This window comes from Conger conger, chromosome 3 (genome assembly GCF_963514075.1).
Source record: "Conger conger chromosome 3, fConCon1.1, whole genome shotgun sequence".
Classification (NCBI taxonomy): domain Eukaryota; kingdom Metazoa; phylum Chordata; class Actinopteri; order Anguilliformes; family Congridae; genus Conger; species Conger conger.
Window position 1 is genome coordinate 9,166,564 of NC_083762.1, and position 23,073 is coordinate 9,189,636.

The following is a 23,073-nucleotide window of genomic DNA, read 5'->3' on the forward strand; positions in this document are numbered from 1 at the left end:
CTCATTATTTGAAATTCCTGGGCTGTTATTCAATGGCTGCTGCTGCAAGCTAGATAATGTGAGAAAAACAAAGTTTTTTTCTCACTTTGAGCTCCGCTGCGACTGCGAATATAATGAGAACCTTTTTTTAAGCTGTTGGGGGGAAAAAAAGCATCTATGAATTAGATGCAATTTTTATTATTGTTTATTTTCCATGACCCCCCCTCCCCAGTTGAAGCAATTAGTAAAAAAAACAATTAGAAATGCATGTGCTTTGATATTTGTTTGTGTTATGATATTGTTTCTGCTGTAGTTTACGCTGTGTGTTGTTTTTACAAAATGTATTTCTGGAATATATTTAACTTATTTTCCTTTTCCTCAAATGGTAATTTATCATAACTGAGGACAGATATTGGTATGCTCCTGTAGTGGAGAATTTCCCGGACCATTTTTTGGAAGGATACCTCTTTGTGCTCTAGCAGATAACTATTTACAGAAAGCGGAATACAGTATGACTAATTGAGCTGCCGTAATAAAGGAATAGAGGATCAAGTGGAGAAAATGATTTAAGGTGTGTTGGGGAAGGGCTGCCGCCCCCATGTCTGCTGTTTCAGGAGCTTTCCGATACAGGGGCAATGAAGACAGGGCTGACTGCAGGATGAAAATGTAATTCAGCACCTGGGCCCGGTGAAATCGGTGAGAAATTGCACCGTGAGCCCGATTTCCTGCATCTGCAGCGCATTTACGTGCAGTATTTACATTTTTACCAACGCAGCCCGTGACAAATTTGAGTACATGCAGCCCTGTTTTTTTTTTTACAGCTGGCAGTTAAAATGACACATCGCTGCAAGTGTGTAATGGGGGTGTATATGAAGGGAGAATGCTGTGTGTCTGACGTGGGGTTGTAAATAACGGGGGCTTCGGGAGGACCCCTGGGCCACCCACTCCGCCCGTTAGCACGTTGGCCCCCCCACCCCCACTCCGAAGCTTTTTACACCACAGGCGCATAACTGCTCCTCGACCAATGCAGAGCTAATAAAGAGATTATGGTGTATTTGTGATGGGAGGCCCCCCCCCCCCCCCCCGCCCCCAGAATTTTTGCCCTCCCCCTGGCTGTGTTGAGATGAGTTGAGAGAGCGGGATAAATGCAAGCGCTTCGCAAAAAAAACTACAGTTCCCAGCAGGCCACCGTTCCCCCTCATTTTCCTTCTCCTCCAAGCCCTGCTGTTCTCCAGTCTTCCCGCAGAAAGCGCTGCCTCCCCGTTACCCAGCAGGATGCAGTTTCCCTGGCAACGGATGGTTGCTAGGCTGCTGTATTCTCCCGTTTTTGTTTATTTTTTTATTTTTTTATTTTCTTCATCATTGACTTGAGAACCGAGAGAATGACAGAAGGCGGGTGAGGTCAAAGCTCGGTATTATTTCGAAGTGTGAAAGCTTTGTTGCAACACGTCTCCCGATTTCTCCGTCTGGCCTTTCGTCTGAGTCTGTCCAGTTCCACAGGCAGTGACTCCTGAGGAGTAAACGCTACCCTTCAGCGGCACACCCAAGCAGCCGTGAGATCTGCCGGTTTGAGGTTGAGCTGACCCTGTGGCTATGCTACAGCTTCATATCCTCGGTGGGATATTTCTAGGAGGTATCTCACTTTATTCATGCTGATATAGAACCAGCTGTATGCTGTATGTTGGGTTATGAAATGAGTCAAAATGTAAGGATTATATTGGAAAAGTAGTAGTCCCTGGTGTTGAGAGGTTTATATTGCATTGCTATTGTGCTCAGTAAAGCTTGGAAAAGTATTTGAATCCAAGACAATGACATATTTGACCCAGGTGTGTTAACTTATTCTATGACCATCTTTTGTAATTTCATGCTCTTGATTGAAAATTCTCATCCACCACTATGCGAGGCAAATATGTCGTAATAAGACTACTAAGCAAGGTTAGCCGACCTGTAACAAAACCATATGATGTTATGTTGGAAACATATGATTGTTGCTTTTCTAAATGTAAGGGTTTGCAGTATCACTGTTGTTTTACAGCTTTGGTTTTGCTGTGAAGCATGCTGCAGTAAAGGCTAAACTTGAAAAGATGAAACAAATATTCACCCTCTGTGCAGTTTCTGGGCCAGGGGTGGGCAATTCCAGTCCTGGAGGGCCGGTGTGTATGCAGGTTTTTGTTTGCACCAATTACCTAAATGAACTAATTGGCCATATAGACCAACACTAGTTCACTAGCTCTGATGAGTAAAACCATATTATACAGGGACACAAGAACAGTCTTTGACTGTCATTAATGCCTTCATCAAGAAACATAGCTAAAATGTCAGATGACGTAAATGTTAGAACCAATTAAGTAATCAAGGCCAGCGGTTGGCATGAAAACCAGACACGGCCCTCATTGCCCACCTCTGTTCTAGGCACTCGGGATTGGGAATAGTGGCAGGGTGCTTCTGCTGAAGTGCCTGCCGTTCGGTTCTAGAAGGATCTAAAGAAGGGAGCAGCTTGGTTGCACCGTCGACAGCTGGAATGACCTTAAGAAACATCACAGGCATTCATTACCATGCTGAATGTGGCATTCTGGAGAAATCCAATGTGATATTTAGCAGAGGAACTTCCCCCCCCCCCCCCTTATTAATTAGCATGGAGGAAATGACCTTTTTATTTTTCGCAGGCTTTTCACGGTGGTAGCAGAAGGCCAGGGCACGGAGATTATATGTCTTCTCCTGGGAAACCTTTTTTTGCGCTTTTCTGCCTGGCACTGATAGAGAGCGCAGGACGCCGCCATTTTATTAGAAAGCGCAGGTGTGAAGGAACATGCTGTGTTTTATTGTGCCGCTGCCTAAGGTTTGACAGTTCTGACACTTGTTTATCTGCGAGGTTCTGGGGAATAGCCAAAGGAGAGACTTTTTTTTTTTTTTGAGTTAAATCACTTTGAAGGAGTGGGGGATTTTACTCGCAGGGTTTATTGCTGGCCGTTTTGATGGCTTTTGGCTCTCGCCAGATCAAGTGTTGTTGTATCAGGTGGTGAGTGTAGCCAGTGAATGCAGCACGGGCCTCTCCCTGCTGGCCAGATTAGAGAGCCATTAGCCAATAACGGATGTTATTCGGGTTATAGGGCGGCCTGTAGCGTAGTGGTTAAGGTAAAAGACTGGGACCCGCAAGGTCGGTGGTTCTAATCCCGGTGTAGCCACAATAAGATCCGCACAGCCGTTGGGCCCTTGAGCAAGGCCCTTAAACCCTGCATTGCTCCAGGGGAGGATTGTCTCCTGCTTAGTCTAATCAACTGTACGTCGCTCTGGATAAGGGCGTCTGCCAAATGCCAATAATGTAATGTAATAATGTAAATGGTAAATGGTTGGCATTTATATAGCACCTTTATCCAAAGCGCTGTACAATTGATGCTTCTCATTCACCCATTCATACACACACTCACACACCCACCGACGGCGATTGGCTGCCATGCAAGGCGCCGACCAGCTCGTCAGGAGCATTTGGGGGTTAGGTGTCTTGCTGAGGGACACTTCGACACAGCCCGGGCGGGGGATCGAACTGGCAACCCTCCGACTGTCAGACAACTGCTCTTACTGCCTGAGCCATGTCGCCCCTTTGATTTTGTTCAAAATCTACGTCTAATCACTGCGTGCGCCTAAGCCCCCCCCCCCCCAACAGGTATATACACACACACACACACACACTTAAAGGTTTACTACTGTACATGTAAATTATTTTCATTTCCTACCATTATTTTCCATATCAGTGGATTAGAGGATGGCTATTCTGAGAGTGAAATTATATTTGCATTATAAAGTTCAACCCTTTACCTTGCTTATATTCAGCTGTAGTTTATTTCCAAACGGAAAGAAAATATTGGGAGTTCTAAGTGAGCATTTATTTTTCCGGTTGTACTTTAATAGCAAATTATTTAGCTTTTATTCAACCCACCACCTGTCATTTTGCACTGGACAGACATTGGTGTGAGATTTCTCTTTGAGTGGAACACCTCACTCCCTGTCTTAAAGTGCAGGATCTATCGCTGCAGTCTGACGGATTCCTTCCCTATCAAAAATATACCTGTAAATAAACTTGACAGGCCCGGCAACCGAAATGTCAGGTGACCATAAGAAATGGCGTGATAAGCACTGCTTGGGCTGAGAGCTCTGAAGGGTGGCACACACCTGTAGGCCCCTGTCATCGAAGATTTAGGGTCCAGGGGTGGGATTTGGGGGAAGGGTAGACAGGTGGACAGGTGACAGTGGCCCGAGGGGGTAAAAGTGTGAAGGTCCACAATTACGTTGGGCTGGGGTCAAAATCCATATCAGTTCAGTTTGAGAACAAATAGAAACTCAGTTCATACCCACGTCTTTCTATGAGGTTTCTTTGTTTTAATATTATGAAATCACCGTATTCAAATGGAACTGAGTGTATGAAGTCTATTAAGGGTGGGGGGCTCCATTTAGGTTCGCACACCATTAGCGTATTCCCTCTGACAACAGTCTCCAGCGCTTCCTTTACCATCTCTCGGGAAGGCCGTTATTTTTCTCCTCTGGAGCGGTTTGCATTTTCAGCTTACATGCAGAGACTGCACACGCGAACCTCCCCACGGTCTTATTACCCTACCCCCGGCTCTTACGCAGGTGTGACATAGTCGTGGGATGACAGAAGAGTTGGGGAAGAGAATTTGCTGTTTACTCACGCTCCCTCCCTGTGTTGGGACGCAGGGAATCCCCCGCGCTCCTCGCCCCCATGAGATTGGGTACGAGTGACAGATATACAGAGAGTGAAGGGAAGGTGCCCATCACATTCTATTGACTGTCACCTCATTGCTGATTGGCTGCTGTCTCTCTGTTCCTTCCTATTCCATATATGGCCAGAATGAATAAAACAGCTGGCAGGAGTAGAGGGAGAATGAGGCAGAAAGTCCCTGTTCTAGTCCAGGTCAGGGTCAAACAGCCCTCCTCGATTCTCGGTATAGCTTAGGAGTGGTTTCACGTACTTGGAATATTGTATTACTTCTTGCAACTGCTACTTTTTTTTTTGTCACATGGGAGAAAAGTTTTTTGAAAGAGAAAAAGGAGGATGGAGTGAATTTAATTGGGTTGGCGGTTGTATGCAGAAATTAAAATCCTGATCTTGCATGCCCTTTAGTTTTTCTTTTTTTTTTTTCAATATTTCCCCTGTAACCAGCTGAAGAAAAGTTGTATTGCTGATGCAAATTGTCTTTGAAAGTGTTATTTTTCCATTTGTGCATCACAGTGTTCTTTGTTCTTTTGTTCTGTACTTTGTAGTTATGATATTGGATTTACATTTACTGTTGCTCGACACTGATCTCTTATCCGTGGTCATATTGGCAAAGTAGTGGTTGATCTTTTCACAGGTCTGTTTCTCGTTTAAACCAGTTTCTCCATCATTTCTCCATCAACAGTGAGTAATGAAATTGTTTTCACTAAGTCAGCTTATCTACAATTTTATAGCAATGGGCATTTACATTTCAGGACAGGAAGCGACTCTTTAAAATTAGTTTCATAACCTCAATTATTGTATCTTCCTTCCTATCTGAAAACAGTAGTGACTCACTCCCATGTTGCTGAAAAACTATTTCAGGAATGGAAGGAAATTCATAGGTGAGCATTTTAAGCATAATATGGTATTTTTAAGCATGTTTAAGTGTTCATTATAAATTAAACAAATAATTGAATCTGTCTGATTGGCCATGTGATGCAGGGGGGCAAAGGGGTCATTCCATTTTGGACTTGATAATATGGCCGTTAAAGGAGCAGTTCGCCCAAAAAGGAAATTAAAGTTTTGTTTCCCCTAACCAAGCATACTATCCATCCATCCAGATAGTGTAGCAGAAATATGACACATTTTCTAGACTTTTTAAAATGCAGTGTGATATATTGGACCTCAATGGACCACTCCTTTCCTAGTAATCAGTGCGGCAAAACATTTCATTTTCAGCAGCAACGTCTCTTTCCCAACACAATGCCACAGTTAACTTATGAACATCGTCACAGCTCAAAAATGCACATCTTAATCAAGAACCATTAATTCTACTGCCAGAACCTACCAACTGTGGCCACACAAGCAGAGGTTTCTGCTGAACCACATCAGTATTGCGGGGCAAAGTTTCCATGTCTTCTTCATAGTCTGACATTGCAAGCTAATATATATTTTACTAAAGTTCACAGCTGTGGTGGCGATTGTCGTTTGAATTCAATGCGAGATCGCAACGTTGCAATTAGTTTGACTATTACTGATTGCTGATAGAATGAGAATGTTTACATTACAGAGACATTACATATTTAATTTCTCCCAGAAGCGCAATTATTTGCATGGCTGGTTGTTTGTCACAGAAGCCTTTCCCCGTTTATTTTCTGCGATTGTTTTGGAGGATACCAAATCAAAACAAACACACAACTCAAAGCATGCTCTGTTTGTAACAATGTTCTGTTAAAGGCAAAGGCATGTCTTTCCGTGATGGAGAAAAGCAATTAAAAGCAGCTTATCAATGCATTCAGCCTACTCATAGTCTTTGCAAGCGGCAATGATTTTTTTAAACTTCAAACACTTGTTACTGTCATTATGGTTTAGCACATTATTTCAGTCATTTCCCAAAGCTTCGCATGAGATATTGGCTCTGTAACACCCAGCCTTAATTATTGTTTGGCTGCAATCATTCATTAATAATATAATATTAATAATCTGTTCAATGATTTCTTGGAGTTGAAATAGTGTGGTTTTTGTTGCAAAGATTATTTGAAGTAATTTCAAGATTCAGAGCCTGTGTCTCTGTTTGCTTGCGCCTCGGTTTACGCCTGCTATTTAGAGACGGATAAATTTCACGCCCAAATCGACCCTCGTTAATTGTGTGAACTTTAGTGCCCTAACCAAAAACGTTTTGAAAGACTGGGCCCAGGAGACCAGAATGCCTATCAGCTGCACTTGATACTGTGATACTGTGTATGTTCTTTATGGGCTCCTTCTGCTCACAGCTCTGTGTGATGTGTCCTAGGTGCCTGTTCATCATACACAGGTATGGGGATAGAGGCGTGGGGGGATTGGAGGGTAAAAGCAGGAGTGTGTCACCAGGAAAGATTGAAGCCTCTGCTATAGGGTGGTGGGAGTGGTGAAATGATCACTTACGGCAGTTTTCCTGTAATTCCTCATTCTAGTCAGGACATTTTCACTCCTCCACTCATTTCTTTTAACGGGGTCCACCGAGTTTTAGAAATCTTCCAATATTGTCTTCCAGCAACCCCAAGGCACCATCAATTACTGGGGCTTTGACGCTGTAACCTTGGGGCTTCTACCGGCAGGTTAGCTGGAAGGCACATGGAGACATTTGAAAGGACGTTTTTTATATTCTCGCCCCACAGCCAATTGGAAATGACTAGACTTGCGATTCGCCAGCATTCAGTTTGGTGACAGGGAAGTGAGATTGCATGTGGCCTGGCTTAGACAGCCTGATGAGTGCAAAAGAGGCAGGTGTGTGCCAATGCACACAGAGCATCAGAGTATTTCTGAAACTCATACTAAGTTTTTCTGCATTAGGTGTGAGCTGCGATTGGGAGCCTATTGAGCTTAGTCGTACTGCACTTCTTGAACCCTCCTGGTTGAATATGTACGACGGCAGTCTCTGTTTGAGAAAGACTCTGTTTACATAATATATGCTGAGCGTAATAGGCCTTGACATAAATCTTTATAATTTTGTTAAGAGAGCGTTGGAGAAGAAGAAATGGTGAAATTGAATCCATTTTCACAGTCTCTATGGGTAATGAAAGCTACTGAAAAAGGCTTAACAACCACTCATCAAATCTACATATATTTATGACATGCAAATACACTCAGTGAGCCCTTTATTAAATCTTTTTTTTTTTTTACTTTCTGCTGCTGTACTTGACGCGTTGTGTGTTCAGAGATGCTCTTCTGCATACCACTGTTGTAATGTGTGGTTATTTGCGTTACTGTCACCTTCCTGTCAGCTTTGACCAGTCTGGGCCTTCTCCAGTGACCTGCTGCTCACTGGATGTTTTTTGTTTTACGCGCCATTCTCTGCAAACCCTACAGTATGTTTTGCGTTAAAATCGCAGGAGATCGGCAGCTTCTGAGATACTCAAACCGCCCTGTCTGGCACCAACAATCATTCCACGATCCCTTCGATCACATTTCTTCCCTGTCTGAAAAACGACTGAACCTCTTGGCCACGTCTGCATGCTTTTATGCATTTAGTTGCTACCACTTGATTGGCTGATTAAATATTGGCATTAACAAGCTGGTGTACAGGTCTACCTGCTCAGTGAGTGTATATCTACAGGCCTGATCACAGCTTTACTGCAACATCTTAATGTCTTCATGTTGCTTGCATAATTTCATCATATTGAATGTGATACCTTAAAAAGTCATGAAGGCGGTTTGTCAATAAAGGTGGACCTGATGGTGCTCACGTGTTTGATGGCAACAGATTCTGCTACGGGGTACTGCATTATTGATCTCTCCCCTGCGTCAGTGCGCTCTATGACTGAATATGTTGGCCTTGCCATCAGTTTCACCATTGGCCCAATTGAAATTCTCCTCAGATGGAGTGGTGAAAGTGTGTTGATTATTGCCAAGGACAAGCCCTGGACAGCTGACCACCACATCCATCATGGTGACTGTCTCGCCTGCTTTTCCTTGCATTATATATGTGCTAACATACATTCACTGAGCACTTTATTAGGAATTTCTTCATGCAATTATCTAATCACACACTCGTGTTGCAGCAGTGCAATGGATAAAAGCAGGCAGATATGGGTCAGGAGCTTCAGTTAATGCTCACATCAACTGTCAGAATGGAGAAAATGGGATAGTTTGAGTATTTCTGTTACTGCTGATCTCCTGTCTCTAGAGTTTACTCAAAATGGTGCGAAAAAAACAAAAAACATCCAATGAGCAGCAGTTCTGCATCAAAAAAAGCATCGTTAATGAGAGAGGTCAGCGGAGAAGGGCCAGACTGGTCAAAGCTGAGAGGAACGTGATATTAACACAAATAACCGACCAGCTCGTCAGGAGCATTTTGGGGGTTAGGTGTCTTGCTCAGGGACACCACGAGACAGCCTGGGCGGGGGATCGAACCGGCAACCCTCCAACTGCTAGACGACTGCTCTTACTGCCTGAGCCATGTCACCCCCATAAGTCTAATACATATATTATAAAGTGCTCACTGTGTGTATGAGAAGCCTCAATATATTACCTTAAAGGTATACTAGGTAAGATTTTTGTGTTAAAACATTGTCACAAGCCCATTGTAAATCCCTTCCTATTGAAAAAGGCTCACTGACATGCTGACTCACCCTCTGCCTGTGTTTATAGTCCTTAAATTCGGGTTTCAATGTGTACATTTGTCGGGCCGTCACTCTGTATCAAAACATTGTACAGCTGTACACCAATTCAAGCTCATTGCTTGTGATAGTTAGCTTGTTAGCGATACTTAGCTTGACAAATTTACAAGTATCCACTTATGATAAAATATAAGCAATATGAACATAGTAGCAATACATAGTGAACAAGCGTTGTGCCTCAGGTGGATATTTGTAAATTTGGGAAGCTAACTAGTATTAGCTAATTTGCTTGTTGTTACTGATAGCGAACTGGTGCTGTTTTTCAAACTAGATAAGCAATAGTATACAGATCATCCATGTTTAGCTAAACCTTTATTTCTCTCAAACTGTAGGCTACAGTTGCATTGTTTGTGGTAGACTATCATATCTTAGTTATATAGCCAGGTAGACCGCCAAATAACTTGCTTGCTCATGATATAGTTTGTTAGTTAAAGTGAAAACTTAAAAAAGACTTATAAATAGTGTTGTGTAGCACAACAAAGCCAAGATTTCATAAAGTCACCAGTTCAGCGAACATTTTCTTAATAGAACACTACGAAAAGACAGCAAGCTCTGTTGCGTTTGTCACTGTCAGCTTTCCAAAACAGTGCACGAGAGCATGGAACTGTATAATAACACTTTATATTATGCGTTATATTCATAGACTCTGGGAACAGTGTTGTGGATTGAAGTTGTTTGTTGCTGTAATTCCTGTCTTGACCGTCTGAAATTACCTATTGTACCAGTAAAGTAATGTATGTGCTGTTACAGTAGATTTTCTTTCATTCTTTGGGGTCCTTGTCTAGGCAGGGGATTCATTTAAGTGAATCATTCAGTGCAGTAGAAAACTAAGTATAATTAATGACTGTGGGCAAATCTTCCCCCCCTTACCCCCCTTCCCTCAAATAAGCTAAATTCCTCATTGTGACTAGTGGTTTACCCATAAATGTAGCCCTTCAGCTTGTTTAAAGAACGAACATTTGATCTGCTGTGGTTTGGACTCTCAGATTTAATGGCAGATGAGTTTATTGATTAGTTGGTTAAACGTCTGCAGTGTCTCCTTCAACCTCTGATGCTTGCTTTGGAAAACTCAGACGACATCCACCCCCCGTCCCCCGCCCGCTCGCCCCCGCCGGATCTAATGTCCGTCTCCCGAGACGCGCGGTGTTTGTAAAAGTCCTCACGTTCCTGGGATTTACCGTATAATGGCAGTTGGCTTATGAATCTTGAGTGGTTGTTAAGTGGAAGGTCCACCGAGCTGTCTTCTGCATGCCCTCCTGAGAATGTCCTCTTATTGAATTCCATTAGGCGCGCTGGCTGCTGCCGATGCTGCCCGCACCAAATGCACTCATTTCACTGGATGAAATGGCGACACAGTGGGAGAAATGCTGAGAAAAAGGCAATTCTTCGCATGTCAGTCATGGATTACAGATTTAGAAAAGCCTCTTTAAATGCACAGGGGCACAGTGTTCTTCTAAACAAACCAAAAAAAAAAAAAAGCCTGTTCATCTTATGAAGTAATTATTTGAAAAAAACAAACAAAGAAACAACAAAGCAAACCAGGAATACCCTGAAATACGGGGAAATTACACCGGACTTCATCCACCTGTAAAAACTGTTCACGGTGCTGCCTTTCTTTGAACAACCTCTATGATAAAAACCTGGAAATGACAGACAGGGTGCACTCAACTATCGTCAGCTTTCTGGGGAAAAGAATACAATGTGAAATGCAAGAGCCAATTTTTTTGACATTTTCTTATTGCTTTTCCAATTCCTTCAGAAAAATCTTCTTAAATTGTCAAAAGATGGAAGTCGGGGGATGAGCTGATGTCAGTTCTTCCCCTTGTTCATTTTCTTGGATAAAAACATTTTTTATTTTTGCATAGTTATGTGTCTTATTTTAACACAGTTGTATGTGTCATCAATATTTAGTGACATGAAACAATTAGTGGGTAGTCCAATTTCAGTAGGAGCCATGCTTCCATTTTCTGAGCTGAAGCAGCAAGCCTTGCCCTTTACAGATAAGGTATGCTAATAATTTGAGGAAATTTGAAATGTTGCCAATCTATCAAAAAATGTGCTTTTGTTTCCTAACGGTTTGTCAGCAGGAGCGTCCAGACCCAGCTGTTAACAAGGTGCCACTCAGCAGAGAACACACACTCCATTAAAACGGTCCTTTTCCTCACATTTTCATTCTCATATCCCTGAGCCGAGCTGCTTCTACAGGCAGAGGCACTCACTCAGGCACTCCATCATTAGAGAATGAGTACATCTAAAAAATGTACCTGTAATGAAGCTCACAAAAAAAATTTTTTGTGGCTATCTAGTGTTTCTTTGCTAGAAGGACCATGGGGATCGGGTCTATAAACATACAAACTCAAAAAAACACAAGAAAGAGTTTGAATGCAGTGACATCGCATAGCTCTTCAAAGCAATACCATGTTCAAAAGCAGTTTGAAGGAAATAGAAATCCTTCAGACTGTAAAAAGGTCTCTGAAGAGTCTCACAATCTCCCAAGCCGTCTGGCATAAAATACATGAATTTGGAGATACTGGGGCTGGCTTGCAAGATGAAAAATATGATAAAGGCTGCATGCGCATGGGAAAGAAACAACATCAAAAAAATGCCGCTCCTTTTTCATGTTTGAAGACTCATCACATATCAAACCACACGGTGAAACCATTTAAAGATTCTCTCATGAGGTTTACTATACAATGAGAGTTGAAGCTGATTTCTCATGCAGCTTGCTATCTGCAAACAGTGGTCACTGAAGTCCCGCTTAAAACAACCTGAATTTGTATTGATGTATTGGGGGGGGAAATATAGAATGATAAGTTCCTTGAGTTGCTGTGCAATATGGTGATTTGGAAGTTGGTTAAAATCTTGGTTACAGATTTTAATCCCAAGTGTAACCTTGCCTCTGCACCCTTGATGAAGTACCTTAAAGCTTTCTAGTCCTTGTATGTGAAAATGGGTAATATTGACATTTTCTGCCACTACATGTGTACGCCTAAGCTCTCGTACACAAATAATAAGTTGTCTGTTAAGCAAATGTATTACATACCTGTATTTTGTCTTTATCAGATTAGGAGAAGGATCCATGTTGGCATCATTTTGAGGATAACCAGATGTGCTTGTATTGGAGCATTACAAATAAACTAATAATGGTTTCTTTTGAAAGTACAGATTTTCTTGCAGATCTTATTGGCGTATTGTGTTAAATTGGTGAAAAATAATGAAGGGCATCAGACCGGCTACATTACTGATGTTTTTGAGATGTCGTCTTGCTGCAAGAGAGCTTTGCACAGTAATTGCCGGTGGTGTGTGTGTGTGTGTGTGTGTGTTTTACTGTCAAAGATGAAAACAAATGAGAAACAAACTGTGACCAGCCTATTAAATCCAAAACACCACTGCAGGAAAGCATTTTTCATTTTTGTTGTGACAATTGTATGTCTTTGTAACAGTTCCCAGTGAGCGAACAAGCAAGCAAGCAAGCAAGCAAAAAATAAATGAGTAAATATGTAAAGAAGTATATAACTAAATAAAACGTTTAATTATAGAAGATGGATTCCAAAGATCCCAAAGTTAGTAGCCAGATGTTTTCCCCTGCATGTATTCTCAGTCAACATGCTGAAGGGGAAAAGGCCAACTCCTGTCCCTCCTGGTGTGAGCTACCACTCTCCACGAAGTAATACCATGTGGTGGACTTTTTATGTGTGGTGTCTGAACCTCACATACTAGACAATGCTGAAGCTCCTGGTCTGAATTCATTGCCATTAATGTGGGGCACTGAGTCTTTCTCAAACTCATTAGCTGATAAAACTCCTTCATCCTTCCTCACTCTGCAATGATGCCCTCTCTTGCTGTCCCAAATGTCTAAATTCCCCCTGCTCTTGGCTTCAGCAACATGCCTTTTTTTTTACTTTTTAGGAATCTTCTGAAGCTGAGCTCTGGCATGCATTTCGCCTCATTTGACTACTACTACTATTTATACAGAGGGATAAAAAGTTATGGAACAAAAAATAAATAAACAGTCTCAGACAGTTATCCTAATTATGGGTATCCCAATTATCATCCCTTTGAAAGCATGCATGTTCCATGCATGCTTAAATCTCCAGAATCCTGTTTAGCGCCAAAGTGTATCCTTTGGCTGCATCTTCCTGTATTATTTTTTGCAGTTTCCCATCCTTTGAGTGAAAGCAATGCGTGGATGCATTGGTACAGTTAGCAGAAAACAATTAAACTGTCACTCCTAGACCCACTCAAGGTTATGGATGTAGGTAATTATGTTAAAAATGCATGGTACAGTATACTGCAGGATATCTCTGCCTTTCCTGATCTGTGCACTTACTGTATGAATTTGAAAGGAGGACATGTATCTATGCTTTTGCTGAGCTGGTTTGATGTATTGGAACCTATGAAATACTCTCAAAAATTGCAAGCCCCACCTTCTTGCAAGCCCCACTTCTTCTCTTGGTTAGCTCAATTGTGCCAGGCAAGATCAGTTGAGCACAGAAAAGTACTTGAATCCAAATACGTATTTTCTACGTCTGATATGTACCTTTGGCCTGCAATGTGTGTTTGGGTAGTCGTTTTAGAGATAGAAGGGAAAGGCAAGATGTATTGAAACTAGAAATCTTAAGAAGTACACTTGGAAACACATTTCCTGGCAGAATATCCATTTATTCAAATATAGACAAAAAGGAAAAAAACACATTTGTGCTGTCTGCAATTAATGGACAACTTTTATGTACAGTTTATACATTATATATATATTTATCTTACTATATATAATTAAAACAACATCACCACCCTTTTTCATTTTGAGAAAGTTTTAGACCCAATTTTTCCCCTTCATCCCACCCACTCCCCCCATTTGTTCGACAATTTGAAGAAATGTAAAAAACGTTGTTTTTTGTTTAAATCTTTTTGAAAAACATTCATTCTGAGATGCGGTGTGCGATAAAATTCAAGTCAGTATTTTTCCCCATCAGTTTGAGAGCAAACCTGTGAATCTCTGCTCACAGCTGGAGGCTCAAAGGGCAGAGTCCATGTAGAGGAGAGTCCAGCATTTATTTTTGTACTCCGCCCCAAAATAAGACAAGAAGAAAAGAAAGAAAACACTATCAACAAACAGCAGTTTGAAACCATGTCAGAACCCGTAGCTTTTGTTCGCTTTTGAGTTCTGTTCTCCCAACATCAAAACCTTGGAAGTCACACCTGAGCTCAGTTTGTCTACCGTACATCAGCGCTTCGTTCACTGCGTAGCGGTAGATATGTGCCCCAAAAGAAATCCCGTTCAACATACGCTTTATCCACATTTGTTTGTGTTGTTCTTAGAGTCGACAGGCAGTTTTGGTTCTAAGAGAAAAGGAAAAGAGAAACGGAAAAGAAACGTAGCAAATAGCGTTTGGGGGGGCAGAGGTGACGCGGGGGACCCCTTTACGAGGCGGCGTGGATGTCCTCGTGCCTCAGCACCTTGTAGGTGATCCAGTAGAAGATGTTGAAGATGAGGAAGCTGAGGGGGAAGACCGCGCGCGAGATGGTGTCGATGCGCTTGGCGCGGTCCACGAAGCGCTTGCGCACGGCGTCGCTGTCGTACAGGACCTCCACGGGCGGGGGCTGGGTGAACACGGTGGTGCCCTCCACCGCCGCCGCGTCCTTCATCTGCAGGCAGTGGCCCAGTCCGTACCCGCGGAAGTAAAACCCCCGGCTCTCCCGCACCAGCTCTTCCTCCTGCGGAGAGGGACAGAGAGGAGATTTAAGGCACTCTTTTCTCACTCTTTTCCTAGAAGGGCCCGTTCGGGTGCTAGGCCTTCTCATACCCTGTACCTCTGAAGCACTTGATTTGGTTAGTCGATGTGTTGTGGTCTTCGTTCTAGACCTTTCTTAACTGACGTGTTTTAGTACTGAGCTTGGACAAAAGACTACAGCCGCACCCTTGTGCTTCTCGTGTATATTTTGGATTTTCATCTACCTTTGTTTGCTGGTTCATTTCTTTCTTAACAGTGTGATATTTTATTTAGGAGTAAAGGACACTTCTTTATCCGAATGCCTGCGTAGAGACCTGGGTTTTAGCAAAAGCTCACAAATACATTGCTGTTTTTATGGATGCCCTAGAATTTCTCACTATGAATGACAGGGCCTATTTAGACTCCGCATGGCATATTGATCGACAGCCTTGATATTTCTCTGACACCTTCCGAGATGAGGTTTTGAGAAGTGAGGGAGAAGTTGCTGTCTTAATTGGGTCATTGCACTGGTCTTGTTTTAACTCTTTTAGCTCTTGAAGTACCTGGCTATTAGCATCCTGAGCGGGGGCCTGGCAAGTGATAAGTTTGCTAAGAGACACGTTAACACCCCGCTGTCATGTCCCGGTGCCGGAGAAAGCACATCTCGACAGCCTCCAGAGCATGTGTAAGACTGGAGCCGATGTCGACACAGAAGACAGCGTCCTCCCCCAGATTCTCAAGGGTAGTCGGGGTGGGCATTTGAACATCCTGTCCACCGGTGACGCGAGAGTCTCGAGTCCCTGTTCAGCGGTGCCAGTGTGGCGTCTGCCCTCCCTCCTGTCTCCGTCATTCCCCTGTCTGCGTGTACTGAGGTTAGTGAAAACTCTAACCTTTTAATCCGGTGTAAAATTACAAATGTCTCCCGGCCGAGGAACGAGCTGTTCAAGTTTCCCAGCACAGTGGCTAATTAGCCCTTCTATTTCTATCTAAAGGATCCAGTACATCATGTGTTGAGCTCTAATGATGCGTTTCAGTAAAGATAATAGGCACTCATCCTTTCTGTGCAGTGCGCGTCCGGTTTCTGCAAGGTAGTCACAGTTCACACTTGTCCTTGATTTGTGGAGGTAGTCTGTACCTCTGTGATTATTTCTTTGTGGTTCCTTGTCGCAGCCCCAGATGCACAGTTCTCGATATAGGAACTGGTGAAGACATGGCCATTTTGCAGAAAATCCACATTTAAAACACACTCTGGAAATTCCAGTCATATCAGGGCTAGCCACAGCTGCTATTGTCCAAATGGAACCCTTCTTAAAATTGAGATATTGCACATATCCACCTTGACAGAAATAGAAAATATAGCTTATCTTCAATGCTTTGAATACCTTCATGCACAAATGTAAAATATTATAAGATATTATCAGCTGGAACCATTGCTCAACCAAACCATTGTCCCACTCAAAATATTTACAGTTGCCCATACTACAGTCAGAAAGGAAGAGTGACATAGATTAACAGGATAAAAAGGTTTGGGATCAAGGTGGCGCATGCTTTAATCCAATTCCAAAGCCAATTAAGATGCATATATTACCCAGCATACATCTGTCTCACAATTTTACACAGTATGTTCAGTGGTGTTGCCTGCTCAACTAAAAAGATACAGGCATGAGGCATAAAAAAAAGAGTTTTAAAAAATGCAATCAAGGAGGATTAATGTGCACAGGGCTAAATGGTTTCTTTTCTGGAGCTAGCTGATTATTCTCTGCCACAAAATAATTTGACTATTTGGATTTGAAATTGGCTCACAGTGGAGAAAACCATCATTGTCTGAGATTTAAATTAACTATTGAGTTCATTTCAATCTATTGAGTAAGCAAGGTATCATACACAGGAACGTCTCTGTTGGGTAACAAAGCACATGATACACTTAGCCTGTAGACCGTGCCTATAGTATATTTCTGTTAATAATTGTGTGGATTGGGAATGAGAAAGGCCAACAGAAATAGAAAAAAGGCTCTATCACCAGGGAACATTTTTTCAAAAGTGTTGACACAGACAAAAGTAAACTCAAAGTTAGTCCATTTGAAAGTTTATAAAAAGGAGCAAAAAGAACATATTGCTTTGGTATGGGTTTACCCGGGAGGGTACACGGGTGAGAGAACAGGGGGAGGGGAGTCTGACCAACACAGAGGGCTGTTGGGGGGGGAAGTTCTTGCCTTGGGCAGCATTGGCAGGGAGTGTGGGGGGTTAGCGGGGTGTGTTTATGGTTTACCCTGCTGGAGGCGTTGCAGCGGTGGTGCAGGTTGCTGTAGAAGGACACGTTGCCCGGCAGGTCGGTCATTTTCCGCAGGGACTCGAAGCTTCCCGGTTGGCTAGCCAGAGGCTCCGCGGGGAGAACGGAGCAGGGATTGAGGTGGGAATAATGGGATTTCAGAACAGATCTCACCTCTCAGCCTCACAGAGCACGTATGCTCTATTACAGTGCTGTTGCAAAGTCAGTTTACATTTCAGTGATATGGGTTTCACCTGTGAATAGAACACAGCTTGTTTGGAGGTACATGGAGGATTAAAGGTCGGTGGAGATTGAAGTCAAGTGATAGCTTGGTAACACATTAAGTTGCAGCTCTAGTTAAATTATAAATCATTTGGTAGCAATATGATCTATTACTGAGTAACTCCAACATTCTGTAGGTAACGTGGAAAAACAAATGTAGTATTTACACTCATTGGCCATCTCTTCATGATACACAACAAATAAACCTTGCCTATTAGTTTCACAAAGTGTCTTCACGACACGATAGGGAATTATTTCATTTCTACAGGAGAGATGTAACAAGACTGGCTTTGTTTCTCATGTGTACTTAATTGCTCCATTTTACCTAAATTATACCTCAGTTACCGCTTGTTACCAAATTAGCTCCTATATTGCAAATCTATTTGATTAGACTAAAGATTAACAAAATCCATAATCAGAATTACAGGAAAGGAATCATTTCTTGTGGGAACAGGAAAAAATTATTTTGTTTTGGGGGCTGACAGGACAACAGTCGAGGAAAAGCATTAGCTAAGTATTCACCCTTATCTGAGATTAAGCACAGCTTCAATTGCATAAATAGCGAGGGACATCCCTGCTGTAAAATCCAGCTATGGATTCAGCTTGAAAGTTGAGCTGGTCAAGCTGGTCATAGGCTGGTCTAGCTGGGTATGAGCTGGTCAAACAGCTACCAGCTGTTTAAAAACCTAGCTTGAGCTTTTTTTTTTCAGCAGGGAAGATAAGTGTGTGGACTGCCTTTGTTGCATTTCAGACAAATAATAGAACCCTGTTTATGATGAATGTTGGAGGAGACAGAAAGCTAAATGACTATAAAGGACTTTGACAACTGTGAAAAAAATAGGTTTTGGTTAAAAGTTTAAATGTTGAGGGAGAGACACGGATACAGAGCTGGAGGGAGTAATGAGGACCGTGAACACGGTGGCCACTGTGCTCAAAGAAATACACAGAGGAAAGGCATTCTAGGCTTCTACGAGGACGGGAGAAGCAGTGCTCTTTTTTTTTTTCACAAGACAAGACTTTACCTAGAAAACCCAGAAGACTAATCCAGCTGAGCTTTCCAGTCGGGAAACATCGAACAGGCACGGGTCAGGTCACGACAAGGAGTCGGGTAAGAGGTAGGGGGTAAAGGGTAGAGGCGAGGCTCTTTCTCAGGGAGGGCGGTGTTTTTTCACACACATTTGGGGTCAGAGGGGTCAGTGGGTCACAGTTACCCTGCTGCAGGTGTTGCAGTGGTGGTGCAGGTTGCTGTAGAAGGACACGTCGCCGGGCACGTCGGTCATTTTCCGGAGAGACTCGAAGCTTCCAGGCTGGCTAGCCAGGACCTCCGCGCGTGCGGGGCAGGTAATGGGGTGGGAATAATGAGATTTCAGAAGAGATCTCAGCTCTGAGCCTCACAGTGCAGGAATGCTCTATTGGCATGCTATTGCAAAGTCCGTTTATGGTGGGCTGTAATGGAAGGATCACAAGCCACAAGCAGGGTATATCTTTATTGAGGAAATATACAAGAGGCTTTTCACCTCAGTTAAGGTTTGATAGACGTGAATATGATCAGGTGCTTTCTGTCATTATGTTCTTGCAAAGGCTGTTTAAGTTTTACTGACATAGATCACAATCCACAAATAGGGCAACTGGGAAGTGGAGTTTCTTTTTTTTTCACTGGCACTAAAGGTTGATGGAGCCATGTGATCAAGTGTGCTCTGTCAGCATCTTTTTGCAGTTTATGATTTGCTATGATTTACTAACTTCATGCTGATTTCCCCGTAGCCACGGGTACCGCGTCAGGAAGGTAAATCAGGATGCGACGTATTTTCTAACGTTCATCTTGCATGTGACGCGGTTATCCCATTGAGAACTGTGCGGCCTGCTCAACTGTCACTGCACCGGATGATATCCCACCTTGAGAATAGGGATTTGTGAGTGCCCTCTGTTGCACTGAAAGAGCTGAAACACCTGCTCTCCAAATAAACGCTCACAACGCAATTCATACCAGAGATAGAGAGGCAAAAGTGAAGGCACTTGACAGTTCTGAACAAAAGAGAGACAGAGTTGTTATTTTATTAAAGGGCTGAGGAGGCAGCCAGAGAACCAGGTGCTCTGGTTGGGACAGGGGAATCCTGGTGGTCTTAATTGTGAGTTATGAACAAAAAACTGAAGCAGACTCTCTGGTTAGAATGCATTGAATGTGGGAGATGAAGGGACATTGGGTCTGGTAGACTTGGGAAATTTAATCTGACCTCCAGAGCTTCAGAGGATATAGAAGTTGATGCATACAGTATATGTGCTCGGGCTATACATATGATAAATGTTACACTATTTTAGAGTGATTAATTAGCTTAAATGGATTAAGATAAAAAAATAAAAATACTGGAATCAAGATCATTGGAAAAAAATATGTATACAATTAAGTGATTTCCTGGAGGCATATTTCAATTAAATCCTGTCTCATTAATCTTAGTCATTCACTAAAGCCCTTTATTAAAATTAGAACAATAAAAATGGTTGTTCATTTGTAATGGGGTGGTGGGGGTAGAGGTGGGCTGGTGGAAGGGGCTAGTGGGAGGTTGGTTTTATGACTCAATTCTGTGTGAAAATTAGTGTGAAGGACAAAATTGCTTTCTAGTGCTGTTCAGAGCTCACGCTGAACCAGTGGGAGGCAGTATTGATTAATCTTGGTCAGTGACTGGTATGCTCCATCAAGCAAACAACTCTTTCTGCTTGAGGTCAAACAACCATACCACCATTATTGATAATCCAGGTCTACAAGGGCTTATTGGAGAGAAATTTCTGGAATGGGATTTGGAGTTTGGAAGGAGAGTGAATGCATTTATTTTTATGGAGTGTTCCTTTTTTTATCCAAGCTCTTTATTGATCTTTATCTGAGAGACTTGCCTTGTATCTCAGTTTGATTATCTTTGAGCTTTACTACTTGCCCACGAAGTGGTCCAGCCATTTTAGCATCACTTAATGTTGGACTTTGTGTGCTATTGCTTGTGGACAAAGCTACGTTGCAACATCTCATGTCTGGTCATTTGCCTTCGCTATCTACCTTCTACAGTTTTGCTGTGAGAGATTTGCTGTGCATGTCATATAAAAATGCTGCCCAAAACTGGTTTTTATCTCTTGTTTTTAAGGCTGTTCACCTTTCCTCACCCACGGTGGAACCGTGTGACACAGGAAGGGATTGTTTGGATTGCACAAGGGTCGCACAGTTGCCACGGAAACGCAGTGATACAAGTTCCTTTCCAGTGAGGGGCACATCACTTGCAATCATGGGTGGAGTGGAGAAATTTAGAAAGTAGACCTGTTGGAGGTGGTTTGAGATTGCAATCACGGTGGACCAGGGGGGAACATGTGATTTTCTGGGGGCGCCAGTGAAATACTAGTTGTGCCTTGCACACTGAGGACAGAGTGCTCTCTCACGTGCATGTATTGTAGGCCAGCCTGTAGCGTAGTGGTTAAGGTACGTGACTGGGACCCGCAAGGTCGGTGGTTCAATCCCCGGTGTAGCCACAATAAGATCTGCACAGCCGTTGGGCCCTTGAGCAAGGCCCCTAACCCATTGCTCCAGGGGAGGATTGTCTCCTGCTTAGTCTAATCAACTGTACGTCGCTCTGGATAAGAGCATCTGCCAAATAACATTCATGTAATGTAATGTAATAAGAGCAGCCTGTAGCATAGTGGTTAAGGTACAAGAATGGGACCCGCAAGGTCGGAGGTTCAATCTTAATTCAATAAGATCCGCACAGGCCCTTAACCCTGCATCGCTCTAAGGGGGATTGTCTCCTGCTTAGTCTAATCAACTGTAGGTCACTCTGGATCAGAGCGTCTATCCAATGCCATTAATGTAATGTTAATGTAATGTAATGTAATGTAATTGTATTGACAGCCAGAATGCCCAGTGTTGGCGACATTATTAGCCCTTCACGTTGAACAACGGGATCTGAATCCCCGGTGTGATTGGAGGTGGCAGAAGTGTCCAGGTGGGGGGGGTCCTCATACTCACTATTCTCTGTCTTCTCTGTTTCTTCCTCAGCCTGATGAACTCTTTGTGTTGCCGCGAGACGAAGTTGACCGCGGCGTACTCCAGCAGGGCAGCGAACACGAACAGCAGGCATACCGCCATCCAGATGTCAATGGCCTTCACGTAGGACACCTGCAGCGCACCACGTCCCAGTGTTAGTCAGCGATCAATCGGTCAGGGGAACCAGCAGGCAAAAATCGGCCAAGCACAATTTGTCAGAATTCAATATTCTCAATTCTCAATTCAATATTTTCAATATTTATGTGTGATCATATATCGTATAATTCTCAGATTAGTCCATTATGGGGCATGTTCACGTCCCTTAAGTTCTGGAAGTTTACCCTTGGAAAAAAAAAAATGGTATTGTAATATGCTGGAGAATAACTTGACTTTCTGGTCTTTAAAAGCTTTAATTACTGCTGAATTGCTTTAATTACCAAACAAAATGTGAATGTGGAATGCTCATGCTTATGTGGGGTGTTTCTCACACATAGTCCCATGAACTCAATAAGGTAATCGTTGTGTCTAAGAACAGTTGCTTCAACTGGATACACTACTAGCGGAGGCCCTATAAAGCACGGTTTTATCAGTCGAAAGTATATGGGCCCTGTTTCCATGGGAACCAGAATTGCACTCTTGCTGACTCCATGAATGTTATTTTGCCAAAGGCAGTGTGAACCCAGTAGTTAAATTCAATAGCTTTAGTTTATTTGCGGTGGTACATACAGCCTGTGTGTCTGTACATTGATAATGTCTTCTACAAAGATACTCAATTTTTCATTTATTCGTTTTGCCATCGGCACAGATCTAGCCTTTAAACTAGCTTTCTAATCCCCCCCCATAATTACAAGCCCCCAAACTTGTGTTTTTGCGTGGCAGTCGGTGGAGCTGCGGTCTCTCCCCTCACCTTGGGGAGGGAGGCCCTGGAGCCGGAGCTCTGCGTGGTCATGGTCAGGACCGTGGTGATTCCCAGCCCCACCCGTGCCGGCGCGGCGTCCATGTTGATCCAGAAGGACACCCAGGAGAGGATGACGATGAGCAGGCTGGGGATGTACATTTGGATCAGGTAGTACCCCATCTGCCGCTCCAGGTGGAACTTCACCTCGATGCAGGTGAATTTACCTGCAGCCAGAGTATCGAGAGCTTTAGCAGATCCGCACACACACACACACAGAATGCTTCTGTTCTTTCCATGAATTGGGTCAAACCAATTTTTGTGTGCACCAGCTTGTGAAATCAAACATTTGTGTAAAAATTGCTGTTCGCCTTCCAGAGAACAACACATCTGATCAGCTCTTCTTACACCAATCTTACACCAAGGAATGTAGTAATTCCAAAAGGCAATACACGGGCAAATCATGGATCAAAGAGGCAAAAATATCCTGCAAACCGTTTCATGTTCCCGATGTGAATTTATTCGGTGTACCTCAAAGGTACCA

General features: G+C 43.0%; 1 protein-coding gene across 4 annotated transcripts in view; it reads right to left on the reverse strand.

Moving 5' to 3' along the window:
- Positions 1-14,207: 14,207 nt before the first annotated feature.
- glra4a (glycine receptor, alpha 4a) overlaps positions 14,208-23,073 on the reverse strand; it is a 50,522-nt gene continuing 41,656 nt past the window's right edge. For 2 of the 4 annotated variants that reach the window (XM_061235578.1, XM_061235577.1), the window contains 4 exons: positions 22,542-22,756; positions 21,617-21,766; positions 17,332-17,442; positions 14,208-15,066 (listed from right to left, as the gene is read on the reverse strand). In XM_061235578.1, the coding sequence (XP_061091562.1) occupies positions 14,773-15,066; positions 17,332-17,442; positions 21,617-21,766; positions 22,542-22,756 (770 nt within the window). In that variant the 3' untranslated portion in view covers positions 14,208-14,772. The remainder of the gene's footprint in view (positions 15,067-17,331; positions 17,443-21,616; positions 21,767-22,541; positions 22,757-23,073) is intronic. The other 2 variants (XM_061235581.1, XM_061235580.1) reach the window with 1 other exon arrangement.